The sequence below is a fragment of the Mercenaria mercenaria genome, chromosome 14 (genome assembly GCF_021730395.1).
Source record: "Mercenaria mercenaria strain notata chromosome 14, MADL_Memer_1, whole genome shotgun sequence".
Taxonomy (NCBI): domain Eukaryota; kingdom Metazoa; phylum Mollusca; class Bivalvia; order Venerida; family Veneridae; genus Mercenaria; species Mercenaria mercenaria.
In genome coordinates this window covers 56,952,504-56,968,192 of record NC_069374.1, presented here as the reverse complement: position 1 = coordinate 56,968,192, position 15,689 = coordinate 56,952,504, and the positions used below count along the sequence as shown (strand labels likewise).

Sequence of the window (15,689 nt, the reverse complement as noted above, 5' to 3'; positions counted from 1 at the left end):
TTATTTTTGGTATTTATACGTAGTACGCAGGATTATAATTGAGCCGCGCCATGAGAAAACCAACATAGTGGCTTTGCGATCAGCATGGATCCAGACCAGCCTGCGCGTCCGCGCAGCAGTCTGGTCAGGATTCATGCTGTTCGCTAACGGTTTCTCTAACTGCAAAAGGCTTTGAAAGCGAACAGCATGGATCCTGACCAGACTGCGCGGATGCTTTCTTATAACGATGAGGTCGCTATTTTCAAAGTGACTGCCGTTTCATTACACATGGCTATATCTTTTTTGTTATAAGCCAAATTTTCAAATTTTTAAAATTGGTCTTTGTTCTGCTGATCAAGCGCTTTATACATAGAAATACTGTCTACTGTTTTTTTCTTTGGTTTTTTTTTTTTTTGATAAAGTAGCTCTAACATAATTGAATGCGTTCCATTCGTGTACTTATACTCTCAGAAATGGGTCATCCTTTAGGGATTTTTGTTTTACAAAATCCTTGAAAAAAGTCAGTCTAAAACCGCACAATAGCGTGTAGTTTTGAGACTGACATTTCTGTTAGCAAGTATTACCTTTGCTGCACAGCTTTTTTTTTTTGAAATTTTACCTGTGTTTTCTTGAAAAATACTTTTTCCCGTACAAATCGGTCTAGCGAGCTGTGTTTGTGTTGTCTACTGGATTTTGATGTTAGCACTTCTACGAGTACATAAGTGTCTTTGGTCTTACAAAGCTGCATTAGTAGCGAAAACTGGCTTCTAAGACACTATAAGAAAAAATAAAGTAAATGCTGGAACTTCTTTGAAAATAGACAAAACGTTTTACCAAGACTTTATGTGAGCAATTTATCATTATAATGATATATAACGCACTGTATTTAAAACACACTGTCAAATGAATCATTCATGTTCACCACTTAATCTGTATCCAATGGCATTCAATCAAACATATCGAAAGGTCCGTCGAACTTCGAAAAAGTAAGCCATTTTCATGGGAACTATTATAAGACTGATTACTTTTACCTTGTTTTCCGTGCGGCCTATTGAAGCTGGGAACAAGCTATTACAATATCAAACTCAAAGAGACTGGTTATGTTTGTGGTACATGTGTATCATGTGTTCCGGCATGAATGAAAGTTACAAGTCATTGACACACAAATTTAAATCTAAAAGGGGCGAGATCTTTAAAAAAAATATTTCCAGAAATGTTATTTTTGGTATTTATGCGTAGTACGCAGGATTATAATTGAGCCGCGCCATGAGAACACCAACATAGTAGTTTTGCGTCCAGCATGGATCCAAACCAGCCTGCGCATTCGCGCAGCAGTCTGGTCAGGATTCATGCTGTTCGCTAACGGTTTCTCTAAATTCAAAAGGCTTTGAAAGCGAACAGCATGGATCCTGACCAGACTGCGCGGATGCGCAGGCTGGTCTGGATCCATGCTGGTCGCAAAGCCACTATGTTGGTTTTCTCATGGCGCAACTCATATGGAATATGCGTTGTTTTATTTGCCTGTGGATAAAAGCAGCAATAAACAGCGTAGTAGCATGCCACCCTTGCAGTCTTTTTATGTTGCATGATAGTAATATACAGGCCACTGACTAGCATTTTTACAAAGCTTACTTTGTATATCAATTATAACACGACTCGAATTGTTTTCTTATAACGATGAGGTCGCTATTTCCAAAGTGACTGCCGTTTCATTACACATGGCTATATCTTTTTTGTTATAAGCCAAATTTTCAAATTTTCAAAATTGATCTTTGTTCTGCTGATCAAGCGCTTTAAACATAGAAATATTGTCTACTGTTTTCCTTTTGATAAAGTAGCTTTAACAGAATTGAATGCGTTCCATTCCTGTACTTATACTCTCAGGAATGGGTCCTCCCTTAGGGATTTTTGTTTTACAAAATCCTTGAAAAAGTCAGTCTAAAACCGCACAATAGCGTGTAATTTTGAGATTGACATTTCTGTTAGCAATACAAGTATTACCTTTGCTGTGCAGCTTTTTTGAAATTCTACTTGTGTTTTATTGAAAAATACTTTTCGCGTACAAATCGGTCTAGCAAGCACTTTTACGAGTACAGTAAGTTTTTTTAGTCTTGCATAGCTGCGTTAAGTAGCGAAAACTGGCTTCTAAGACACTATAAGAAAAAATAAACTAAATGCTGGAACTTCTTTGAAAATAGACAAAACGTTTTACCAAGACTTTATGTGAGCAATTTATCATTATAATGATATATAACGCACTGTATTTAAAACACACTGTCAAATGAATCATTCATGTTCACCACTTAATCTGTATCCAATGGCATTCAATCAAACATATCGAAAGGTCCGTCGTCTCCCCAGCCCCATCCCCAGCCCCATGCCCCAAATGGCATGGACATCATCCAATTCCGGTAAGCAATCATCAACTGCATCCATGGGTTATTACCTGAAAATACAGAATTAAAACCTGATTCTGACGTAAAATGTTCTAAAAAGAAGAGAAAAAACCCTTTCCAGTGTCAATTTGCTTCTGGCATACTGAAGAACTAGATAAGAATCGATTCTATTTTCCTCCTTTATTTATTTAAGATCAACGCTATACATAGTTGTCTCCCTTTCACCGTTTAACTCAAAACTGAAAACTTATTACAGTTACACCACTCACGTTATTGCAAGTCTGCAACAGTCACTTGATAATAGTTCAAACTGCATCATACATGTACTTATGTCAGCAAATAATCATTGTTTGATTTAAAGTTAACTGCTTAAAGGTCGAAAGTACTGGAAATGGTTTACTTCGAAAAATGAAATTGATTTGATTAACATCTATATATGTGCATAAATAAATTGGTCTGCACTGGTCGCAAAGGCAAAATCACTTGCCTTCAGCAGGCTAAGGATTAAGATACTTTAGTTTTGACTATATGTTAATTGTATACATTTGACGAACATATGTACTTAAGCAGTTTTTCTCTAGTTTCTTTTTTCACATAATTGTATGTGCATGTCATCTTACTAAACTACATAGCATACGTAATTACAAATACTAACGTCTTAGTTGAAACAATAATAAAATAGACTATCCTTGAAATTGAAAAACAAAAAGCTGTTTAGCAACAGGCACACCTGTTCTTGCTTTTCTCATTTATGTGAAATTGTTCAAATGAATAATTAAAAGTCACATTTTGGCGAGATCAAAGAAACTTGAAAGTGATTATTTTGTTTTACTCGAAATACGTCTATTCTAGCGCTATTTCATGGACTTGCCGATCCTATTCAGTCGTTGGTTTCGCATGAACTGAAAACAATAATGAATTTGTCCTTTAAGAAAATTTTAATCATGATAAATGATGTAAACATTTATTTAAGAATTTTTTCTCGAGTTCATGGGAACTTAATGACAAAATATAGTTGACAAATCCAAACGATCCAAGGTTAATTTCATGATAATAATCTGCCATTCATTTCGCATAGACTTCGTGAAAACATTCTTATATGAACATAATTTTTCCTTTGCATTTGTTCCAAAGTGTTTTTACATATAAAATGGCACATGTGTGTTGTTGTGTTTAACATTAGAGGCTGCTTTCAAGTTATTTTGTTCAACAGCCGAAGAGACTGCGGCGTCATCTAAGGAACGTTTTTGCTGGCTGCATGTGGGCGTCGAAAAAAACAGCAAAACCGTATCCCTACGCCGCGTTGACAGTAACTTTACCGCCTTTCCTTTTGCAGTCCATACAATTTTCAACGGAATGAATAAGGAGGATGTAAATAGTTCCAATTGCTTCCTGCTTAACTCTTACCCTACTTAATTTCTAAAATGGCCTGGTCCGTCATTCGATTTTGGCAGCATCACGGTGTTCGCTGCAAATTTATTGCCTGAACAGCGAACTGTGCAGACCACGTTCATGCAGGCTGATCTTGGTCTGCACTGGCCGCTAAGGCAAAATTACTTGCCGCCGGCAGGCTAATGTGTGCAATCCTTAAATAACAGATGTTGGTTTAAACATATATTTGCATACATATCTGATGGATAAGAGTAGAATGACAAACACATATTAATAAATTATGTATCGAAAAGCATACACATCAAAACACACCCACGATCTGTCATATTTTAAACAATTGAGCCCCTGGTTTTCTATGCGAATATATATCAAATTAGTGTCAGCGATTTTTAAATAACCTAGAAAAACATAAACGCCTGTTTTGCCATTTAAATTCATTTTGTCTTCTTCTGTCAGTTTTTAACCATATTTGTCAACAAGCAACATGTGTTCAATTGTCCTACAGTGCAGACATAACCGGATTGTCTATTATTATCTTTCTTAAATGTTCCTCTTGAAAAAAATGAATGGCTGGCATTATTTTGTCAGTTTGTAAGCTAACGGATATCGCTTTATTTTGGACTTTCTCTATAAAAATGAGCCATTTTGTTTCAAAGTAATGTGAGTCATTCGGAAACATGATAACAACTATAAAAAATTCCGTGAATCATTTACAAAATAATCAAAGATCATGTTATTAGTAGCTTTAAACTCTTTTTAGATAAATAAATTTTACATATATTGCAACACATTTATATTGTTAAGTCTGAATTTGGCATACCCTTCAAGAAATGCAATAAAGATTGCCTTTTTCTACAACGTTGCGTGAAAATGCACCACATATTATACATGTACTAATGTTTTTTCCGCGGCTGCGACAGAACGAAATAACGAAATGACACAAATCAGTCTCCATACATTTCTGTGTTTAGTATAGAAAGTACATTTGTTTCGTAGTCTAGTTTTTTTGGTTTTTTTTCTCGTTGAGTGACCTGACCAATGAGATAGGCAGGATGTGCAAGTCATAAAATATATGTTTTCAAATTGATTCATCAGGTTATTAGTAGATGTCTGATTTATTGTTTAGTTCTAACGAATGAAATAATTACGTAAACTTACGGCGAATATGCTTTACATCAATTATCATAACATATATTCACGTCCAATAAGTCACTTTTAGGGACAATTAATTGGAGATTGTTTAAGACCAGAAGATGTAAATACATATAAATGAAGCTATGATCATTATTATAAACTTCTTTGCCGCCTTTAACCAAAATACGTAATCGGTCAAAAAAGGTCTTAATTGTTCTTATTGTCGTAAAAGCCGACCTGACCCGGAAAAAAGTTTGGGGAAAAAAAACAACAGAATAAATTTCAAGTACAAGTAAAAATCTAGGTCGAACAAATATGCTGTCTGTGGTCAAATTTAATGGGACAAAGACATATTAGTTTATGATCTCATAAAGAAACGTAACAGAAAAGAGAAGATCTTGCACTTAAATGATTTTTTAATCTAAGTTTTGACATGTGCCACATTGGTTAAGATTTAAAGTATAGGAAGAAAAATTATTTGAGCCGCACCATGAGAAAACCAACATAATGGCTTTGCGACCAGCATGGATCCAGACCAGATCCATGCTGTTCGCTAACGGTTTCTCTAATTGCAATAGACTTTAAAAGCAAACAGCATGGATCCTGACCAGACTGCGCGGATGCGCAAGCTGGTCTGGACCAATGCTGGTCCCAAAGCTGCTATATTGGTTTTCTCATGGTGCGGTTCATTTAAGCTCCATTTGCATGTCATATTAAAACACGACATGCACTTTCGACGTTACATATGTATACAAAGAAAAACAAAAGATATACACAGAAAGATAAAAGAAGTTCGAAGATGCAAGCAAATAACCACATGTGTAAAAATACACAAATCACAATTTTCAGCGGAAATGAAACCTCGTACCTGCAAACATATCTAAGAAACAAAGACAAAGATCATATAGGAACAGACTCTCAAAATGAAACCCGGAAACAGTGTTTGTGTATGGGTGTGTAAATGACTGACAACTGCGCACAAAAATGCAAAGACAACAAGGACAAAACAAACAAATGAAGGAACACAGCGAAACACCGCGCCTAATGGTCAGTGGTAAAATATCACTGAGGAGTTTTACCATAGCATAAAACCTCTGCTTTATCCCTCTGCATGTTTCAAAGTTATAGTAATTAAAAGTTGTCCCCACCAGATGAATAATTAACACACGCAATGTAACCGCCAGATAAATCATCAACACAGGAAATGTAACTAAAGGCACGATAGATAAAAACATAATACTGCTATTGCGAAAACATACATAGCAAATATAACTAACTATATACACATGTACTCAATGCCTTTGCAGAGTGATGAGACAAACACCTATAAAGGCCCGACGAAAACATGGGCTCAATCTGATCTCTGAGAAACGGAGATACTGAGCAATGTCAAAGTCAATATGGCATTGAGGTCAGTCAAAACTGTTGTCTTTATTTAAAATGAACTGTCAACCTCGCGCCCTTTGTGGGTAGACGGATGCGCAGGCTGGTCTGGATCCATGCTGGTCGCAAAGTCTATACGTTTGTTTTCCCATAGCACGGCTCATATATCAATATATAACTAAGGTTAAACCTTTTCGGAGAACTTTTCTACATGCACCTCCTGGGACTCACAGAATGACTTTATGTATACTTTTACTTGACAACTTATTTTTTAAAACATTCTGAGATTTGAAAACAAATTGACATAAACCTGTAGGCGTGACACTTTTCATGTCTGTTTTTGCATAGATGCTATTCCATCATTGAATAAAAGAGGCAACTTGCTTTTACTGCCATACATGGAAACTAGAACTGGGGGACATTAATAATCTATTGTTAATTTTTCTTGTTATTTCTAAAATTCATATCAGACGTATGCCGAAGATAAGAAATATATAGTAAAATCAATAACGAAGCGTCATTCGCATTCTAATACTTGGAGTTTTTAAACATTTACGTCAAGTTCTTTCAATGCCGAAAGAGAAACAAATAGAGACGTCCGATGGCAGTAGGAAGAAAATGTATGGCATAGATTCAAAAAAAATCAAAATCTAAAGAAGCAGTGAAAAGAATAGATTAAATCTACCTGCAGTATTTGCTATAGACTCTGTGCTGGGTTTTGCAGGTGGAGCTGGAGTAGTAGCACGTAGTCTCTGGACGTTACGTAATCTCTGCACGTTACGTTGTCGCTGCTGGTTGCGTTGCCCCTGGGCAGTAACTACCGTAATAACATTCACTAGCACCAGACAAATCCAAACATTTCTAGTTTTCATATTTAACCAAATTGATCTCCGCTCTCTCGGTATAGACAACTGCACAATTATGCACAATCCTTCATATCTGCATCTTATGTATGATCATGTTACGGTATCTATCATCCCTTGTTTTATAATAAAAACTTTAATTTATTACTGAAATAGCCAGAAATAAAGAGCTAAGTGATGGTGTGTAGTTTTCACACTTCCAACTACAGAAGATGTATCATAGCTTCAAAAGTCATCTTTTTCCTTTTATAAGAACATTACTTTTTTTGTTACTACATTTCTTTTTCTTTTGCTGAAAGCACTCGGGGTTGTAAATAAAATACAGAGAAACTTTCAGTAGATTTACATGATTTATCATGTAAATGTTTCTATCAAAAGGTCATCAAAAGCAAAACAAATAGATATAATAATTATTCAAACAGAAACATTATCTATGAGTACACTGTTAGATTCCTATCAAGAAATTTCCGGCCATATTGCGCGACAGTCGGGACTAAATTGTACATTTGTAACATTATTTCATGGTTAAAACGCCGTTTTCAATTTAGATATGACTTTGACTTTGTATGTCATATTGTTTAAGTCCTAAGCAGAATGTATGCTCTGCTCTGTTCTTACTGACTCATTTACCCGTGAGTTTCAATTTTTTTTAATTACGAGCTCAATAATTACAAGGTTCAGGCGTATCACTCAAATTATTGAACAAATAGAAATCAGCTAAGTTACTCCACTTTATATTACAGGAAGGTTTTCTGAAATTGTCTTCTCTGTCTTTGTAATCCTATCATACAGTTACTCATTTGCATACTTCCTAATATTTATATATCTAAGTAGTCGCTCATACATGCTACCAACAACAATCTCCGACAGACAAAATGCTTCACCGGTAAGGTTCAACTGATACTACAGATCAGCCACTCTGAGGGAACCCGAGCTTCGTCACAATGTATGGTAACCCTATAAGCTGGAACTTTTTATCTTAAGTCCTCGAAACGGCATGCAGAGAAGCCCCTGAGCTTCCTTATCCCTACGCTCAACGTGGGGTGCGGGTGGGGAAGGGCAAAACACCACGACGAGGGACCAGCGACGACGCCACCAGCCAGCCCCTTGTTAGGGCGACCTTGCGATAAATCCAGTATCATGTCAGCAACCACGTCTCGGGGATCTGTCATTTTTGGTCTCATTGGCCAGCGATAGTGACCCACTTTTGACTTTAAAATTACTTGGACTTTTGGCTTATGCTCTACGGAAATGTCGTAAAGGTAAATTTTCTTCACCACTTTGGCTTCAAAAAAAGTATCTTTAACGGTATGCCTGGCGACATGCCGGGGTCTATACTCTTACATAGCGAAAGCTATACTGTGCCTGAAAGGGCGGATGGACCCTTAACACACTGGTTATTCGGGTACCTACTCGTGTGAGCGATACCGCCCTCGTGTGATTAATGTACATGTTGGTGAACAGGAAATTCACACCTATAACACGTAATTATTCCGTATTTTACTGAAGATTTGAAAAGTTTTAGTATTAAATGTGTAAGATCATACCTTAACTATATCCATGTCAAATATCTATCTCATATAATCTCTCGAATAACTGTGAAAAAATACGTTTTTTGTCGCGAAAATGAAGATATTTTAAGGCGCTGGTATATATTTTCACCATTAATGGTATTATTTCGGATTATATTAGAAATTTTTTGTTAGGAAAATGAAAAGCAGTCATTCTGTGTATGAGCCATTGCTTTCATTTCAAAAAAACTTGAAGCACAGTAAAATTAGATAGATTTTTTCGAAGACAGCGTGTAGAAAATAAGATACCTCTGACGATGTACCATGGTACCATCCTCGTTGTTTCTGTCTATCCAGCGGATACCGTCCTCGTTATTGAAATGAACATTACATTGACGCAGACCCCTTTTCTAAAATTAGCGATAATATGCAATGACCAGCTAGGATAAGGATAAAACTTTGGTCTTTTATACTCTCCTGGGCTACTTGAAGCAGCCTATCCGAAGAAAAACTTCTCACATTTCTTCAAGTTCGCTTTCAAGATCCACCTACACAGACACATTCTTAGGTGTATTTTTAATTGAATATTGCAACTTCCGTACGTTTTGTCTTGTTATTTAGGTTGCTATGGGGTACACAATGTTTGCAACAAAAACAAAATTAAATTTGTTCAGAAATTCTGTGATTTTTTGTCAAATATTTTACTGCGACCGACCCATGTTTAGCTTTGTTTTGAGGAATAAAGCCAGTAATTCGGTCGAAAATGTGCTTCGTTTGAGTAGTCGAAAGAAGTCAGTAGTAAACAGATCCTTATTTCTCCATTTTTTGTGCGAAAATTCGTGTAGAACAAGTGCATTAATCACACCTATTCACTGCTAGAATACATAATGACTGAGATATGTAAATGAGATATGTTTATACACTTCACACACAAGTTTTGCAGATCGAAACCGAAAGTAGGGGGTTTATTGTGCGGACACGAGCATATACGCGCCATTTTAGGGTAGCAGACCACAACTGACCGGCATTTTACTAGGAACTATTCAGCTCCCTCTTTATTTTCATCGTTACTTTAACTTATGATAGAACTTTCATGAAAAAAATAGGTGTTGGAAAAAGTGATGTTCTATTAAGGTAGGTAAAGAGGGCATAAGTTTAGTAGGTCTGCAGGTTTGTCGAACAATTCAAGCCTCGAGCAATTTGCTTATTATCCAACTGTTGAAAGCAGAGCTAAAATGGTGGGAAATGAAAAGAAAATAAGAAAGCGACGAGAAATTTTGCTTGTTTTTGGTAACCATTTGTACCTTATTTCAAAGTTATTACAGCTCGTCTGATACTTAAACTTTAACAAAATGTCATCTTACCTGTCTTATAGTCTGTTGCTAATTTTGTATTGCAAATGGTGATTTTGAATCTAAAGGCAGTAATTTAAAATAAAACAAACAAACAAAAAAAAAAACGAAACAATCTGCTCTTGTAATAACAAGAAAGCGTTTGATTCTGTCGATCGTATGTGTTTATGAAATAAATTACTACAGCATAGCATTGATAGGAAAGTCTTTAAGGCTGTATATTATGCAATATATGATAAAGCCAAATTTTGTATAAAGAGTAGCTAATTTGAATCTATCAAATTTCTTTATTAGCTGAATTGGTGTACGACAAGGTGAAAATTTATCTCCAATATTATTTTCTGTTTTCTAGAATGATTTAGTCTCATATGTCTAATTATTGTTCAGGACTAGTAGAATTATCAAACAATGTATAGGACCTGCTTAGTGATGATATTTCAGAAATGTTCTTCAAGCTATTTTTGTTAGGCAGATGATACAGTGTTATTTGCAGAAACTTAAAATTTACAATCTGCATTAAGGTATAGGTCCATACTTCGAAGAAAAAAGTTTGAACGTCATCAAATCGTAGAAAGAAAGCATTGTTTTACATGAAAATTTAACAGCATATAAAACATTTATATTACTCTATAAAACCAAATGCCAATTTACTTATATATTTATTGAATTCCAGAAAGGGACTGCATGAAGGGGCCACACTTCTGGACAGTTCAGCGGTTTTAAAAACTCACCATTTTATAAAAGCTGTTACATGTCTTCGTTTTGAAGCATTTGCAACATTGTGCGAGTGTTTAAACTTTACACAACCAGGTAAAAATCGGTTTTGACAATTGTTTACATTTATTTCTTTACAAATGGCATTCTTATTTAAAGGGGGACAACTCATTAAGAATATTTTAAGTATCCAACTCTGTGGGAAAGAAGAGTAAAACATGTATTGGACAGATAAGTAGTTTGTCAAGATGCTGTTCATTTACTAAAAAATCTGTTGTTTTGTGATATACTGCTAAACCTTAAATGTATGTCAGAATATTATGATATTTAGAAACGTACAGTTAATTCAAATAAACCTAAGGTTGTTTTTTCAACCATTGTTAAAAGTTTTCAGCTTAAATTTTTGCATACATTACTGAAGGTTAAAAAGTCAACATCTTATGTCATGGTTTTTGGTGAGCTTGGGGTATTACCAATAGATATTATAACTAGAAATCGAATATTGAACTATTGGTGTACAATTTTTTTTTTTTTTTTTTTGGTTGGATTTAACGTCGCACCGACACATGGTAGGTCATTTGGCGACTTTCCAGCTTTAATGGTGGAGGAAGACCCCAGGTGCCCCTCCGCGCATTATTTCATCACGAGCGGGCACCTGGGTAGAACCACCGACCTTCCGTAAGCCAGCTGGATGGCTTCCTCACATGAAGAATTCATCGCCCCGAGTGAGGCTCGAACCCACATCGATGAGGGGCAAGTGATTTGAAGTTAGCGACCTTAACCACTCGGCCACGGAGGCCCCTGGTGTACAATTTATTAAATGGTAAACAAGAAAAGATAAACTGTATACTTTACAGGTTCATGTATAGACTCCATCAGCAAAATGTATATTATTGTTCTTGGATTTCATATGTAAAAGAATCTTTAGAACAACTTGGATCTGCTGAATTCTGGTTGAATCAGTCAGTACTTTCACCAGTGTATATCCGCAATATTCTTATTTAAGAATGTCCCTACATTGATTTGGACAGAGTAAAATATATACCAAATGACTTTCAACTGCTACATGTAATGTCATTTCAACGTTTATTTCAAAGTAATGATAGTACTCTTATTTTTAAGTTAGCATTGTTTGTACAGAAAATACTTCAAATTTTTAGGTAGGGATAGGCCTTTGTCACTGGCAGTTACTTGCTGGCCAGTTAAAACAATGTTTTCAACCTGGTTAATTCTAAATGTACACCATCTTCTATTTTTTAGCTTACAAACTATTTGTATCAGATCTATTATAACCGTAAAACTACTGTTTATTTTATGTATTAGTGTTCGTTTTGTTAAATTTGTTGTTATTATAATGCTGATACCGTATGGGCCTAGTTATAAATAAAATTTTGAACTCATAAATCTCACAGATTTCCTGCCTAGACGTACATTTTACGTTTACAAACGCTGTGAGGAGTGTTTGAACAAACACTTAAAAGAGATAGAATCTGATACCCAGACTTCCATATCTGCTTCTGTTTCTTCAGTTAGTCACCTGTAAGACACATACAGTAGTGTATATTGTATGCACTTGTAAACAAGTCGCGTAATTAGCACTACCTGAGGCGAATATTACAAGATACGATAAAAGGCAGATTTAAGAAGCCGGAGCATCTCCCTAAACGAATACATGCCCAGAGAGAGGGTCCACTTTCCCTTTCAGGAATTAAAAGAAGGTCTTAACATAAGTACTTTTGCTCGGTTTGCGACAAATTTGGTCGTTTTCATAAGGAGACTGAAAGAGAAAAAGAAGAACTTCAAGAAGGCAGGATGATAGAATGCGTAGAATAGAGGGTGAGTGTGAGGGAAGATTTAATATTGGTGAAATACTGCTAACACGGCCCACTCCCATTCTTTACATCTTTAAAGTTAAAATTCTAATCAAACAGATCTACTAAAGGTCGGGTTTCACATTTCCAGTTCTTATTTCCAGATCCTCAAAGCAATTACCTTCAATTGCGTTTATTTAGTGTACCGTATGCGGAAGCAATCGCTGCGCGGGGAGTTTTATAAATGTTCATTGACATAACGAGGACGTACCGTGCAAACGGGTAGGTATCTTTGTTTATTTTCATCCATCGTCAGAGGTACCATCAAAAACAGCAACAGGATGCATATAATTGGAATTTTATCAACAAAAAGAACTTGCAGGTACATGATCCAAACGTTTTGTAGTCGAGTATGTATAGTTCTACCAAGGTGAGTGGCAAATTCAGTTATCTCAACTTTGAACAAAGAAAAATACGTCTCAAAACGTCAAAATACATGAATTTCGCTACATTTCTTCAAATTTTATAGTCATATCAATATTATTGAGGACTGATATTTTCACCAGTGCGAATTAATGCATTGCCTCGGACGAATCTGTCTTTAAAATGTTCAACATTCATAAATATGTGTCATACGTTGGCATTGTTTTTATATACCCTAAACAACCTACATGTACATAAATCACACGAGTGCGGTATCGCTCACACGAGTAGGTACCCGAATAACCAGTGTGCTTAAATAAACTTAAAAACTAATTAACTAAGTAACTTAAGTCCTGGATACTAAGATTATATATACTATCGTCTTTTATCATTCAGGTTCTGTGTGCTAGCCCTATATTCCAGGTTCTCATCTAGAGATGAGATTAAAACTCTTTCTGGCTGTGGCGCTCAGACATATTTTTTCTTTTACGCAATTTATTCGGCGCTTTGTAACAAGTTAGTGTGATGTATCAAAAGTTTGTTTTCGAGGCTGAGTGTTAATAAACAGCTAAATGAAATGCTACTTATTTCCTTTTTTACTGTTTTTCTTGTACACATTCTTACATAATCTGTCATCATTATGTAATTTAAGTACAGTCTCGAGTTTGAAAGGAGAATAAACAGATATTTAACATTATTTATTGCTAATTCGTTTCAATAAATTTAAATGTTTTGCAAAACGCAAAAATAACAAACGTGTATGTGACGCCCACTTCTAAACCACTTACGTTCAATGCGGAGCATTCTGTTCCTGAAGCGGACTATTATATCATTTCAATATGTTATTTCTGTCCTGTAAATACCAATGTTTTTCATATTTTGACATGAATCAAAATCTATACGAGTTTTTCTTTTTATTTCAAAGTCGTGAACCTGACTAGGAACCCATCCTGTAAGCTATGTATAGGTGGACCACGAGGCCACGAATCGAGAATTCCTCTCAGGAACAAAGCTTATGTTTTTGTGACAATTCGACTGAATGCATTGTGCTCTAAATCCCCATATTTGATTTGATTTGTATGGCCGTTACTTGCAAAGAACATGTTAATTTTGAAACGGAATTCTGATCTCTAGTTCGGTACACTGATCGCCGTTTCATAAGTGAAATACTGATAATACTGATGCAAGACAGAGCTTAAACTGTTTCAAATAAGTAAACAAACAAACAAACAAGTGGACTGGGTGGAATCGTTGAAATGTCTAGTCCTCACAAGCATTAAACCGTCGTCAGGTTATTCCGTATAGCTTCATTAGTATTTGTCAAATTAAAGAAACAGTTTACATATATACATGTCGTGGGCTGAGCGCGAAACTATTGTAACTGTATATAAATAAAGAACAAGATACAATCATTTCGCGCTCAGCTCTCGATGAGTTAAGATACTAAATCAGGACCAACTCATCCATCAATAGCTTAGCAGACAAAATTGGGAAATTGCGTGTGTGCGTGCGTGCGTATATGTGACAGGGCGGTCGCGGGCGGAGCGTCACATATAGCTAAGCTTATCATAATATGTTGAAGAAGTTGTTGATGCACTTAAACATCATTGAATGATATTATTTTAGAAACATTTAGTCCAGTTATATTGGCAGTTATGTAAGGAATATATATATAGCTTTGACCTGAACAGGATTATTATACGTGTTTTCTTTTATTATAAGAAATGCCCGACTCAAATGTTTAAATGCTTGCCTCTTTAAACAGACACTGTTGATTTATTATTCAAGGGAAACAACTTCTGTAAAAGTCGATTTCACATTTTTTTTAGTTTCTTACCCTGTTTTTGTTATTCAGAAGCAATGAAAAAATGCACCTTTGATAAAGTTTGTCTAATTTCCCTTTCTATCGGTATAGAACGGGCACATATTCTCATGGCTTTAACTTAACGGTTATTTTGTAACTCGTCCTGAATCACGGCCAGAAGGTTTAAGTTGCATCAAAATCAAAGATGCATCAATTTATTTCAAGAAATCTTGCGACTTAAAAGACAACGAAAAACTCTCTACAGACAGGTGGGTGCTTTTCATATTCCATTATTAAAATTAAAACAAAAGAGTCAAAAGATGGGTTCGCAATCCTGATCGCTTCATTTTTTACCACATCCCAACATGGCATACTATAAAATTGTGCCCGAAGAGCTAATATAAATACAGTCAATTTATGTAATACATCCACAATGCTCTGAATGTATGAAACACTGCAATTCAAAACAAATGTATGTGGCGGTAGACAGATAAGAAAAAAAAAAGCTTTTCTTGTGTGATCACACACATTGGGGTTTCAATAGTACATGCAGTCGTTTGAGAATATAAATATACATTTTTGTCACATATATACAACTTGGCCTATCATTTTTATTCAAAGGTAACCAAAACTTTACATTTTTATTGGTATAAATGCCGTATCAAACTTAAGAATATTTCTACAGAAAGATGATAAAAAACTTTTATGTTGTATCACTATTGTAGAAATAATCTTTTTTATGATTTCTCGTTGTGAATTTCCCGCTCTTAGCAAATAGTCAATTGTGTGCAATTTATTTTTAAATATTGCAGGGGTATGTTCTTAAGATGACGCAGCACAAAAGGGTTATACCCATTTTGATATACAAAAAAAGGTTCATAGATCTCTACTAGAATTAAAATGAGTTATTTTATCGAAAATCTGTCA

At 35.3% G+C, this 15,689-nt stretch overlaps 1 protein-coding gene across 1 annotated transcript; it reads right to left on the bottom strand.

Moving 5' to 3' along the window:
* Positions 1–803: 803 nt before the first annotated feature.
* Positions 804–7,243, bottom strand: LOC123526230 (uncharacterized). Its single transcript, XM_045305282.2, has 2 exons — positions 6,970–7,243; positions 804–2,425 (listed from the first exon to the last, which is right to left on the bottom strand). Exons 1-2 carry the CDS (start codon positions 7,154–7,156, stop codon positions 2,304–2,306), a joined length of 309 nt encoding a protein of 102 aa, XP_045161217.2. The 5' UTR covers positions 7,157–7,243; the 3' UTR covers positions 804–2,303.
* Between the last annotated feature and the right edge of the window lie 8,446 nt (positions 7,244–15,689).

Bases quoted from the DNA above. Each gene is read 5' to 3' on its own strand.
- LOC123526230 (XM_045305282.2), bottom strand. From the start codon at position 7,156: ATGAAAACTAGAAATGTTTGGATTTGTCTGGTGCTAGTGAATGTTATT. The intron at 2,426-6,969 runs GTAGATTTAATC...CTGTATTTTCAG, and splicing joins GTCTATAGCAAATACTGCAG to GTAATAACCCATGGATGCAG.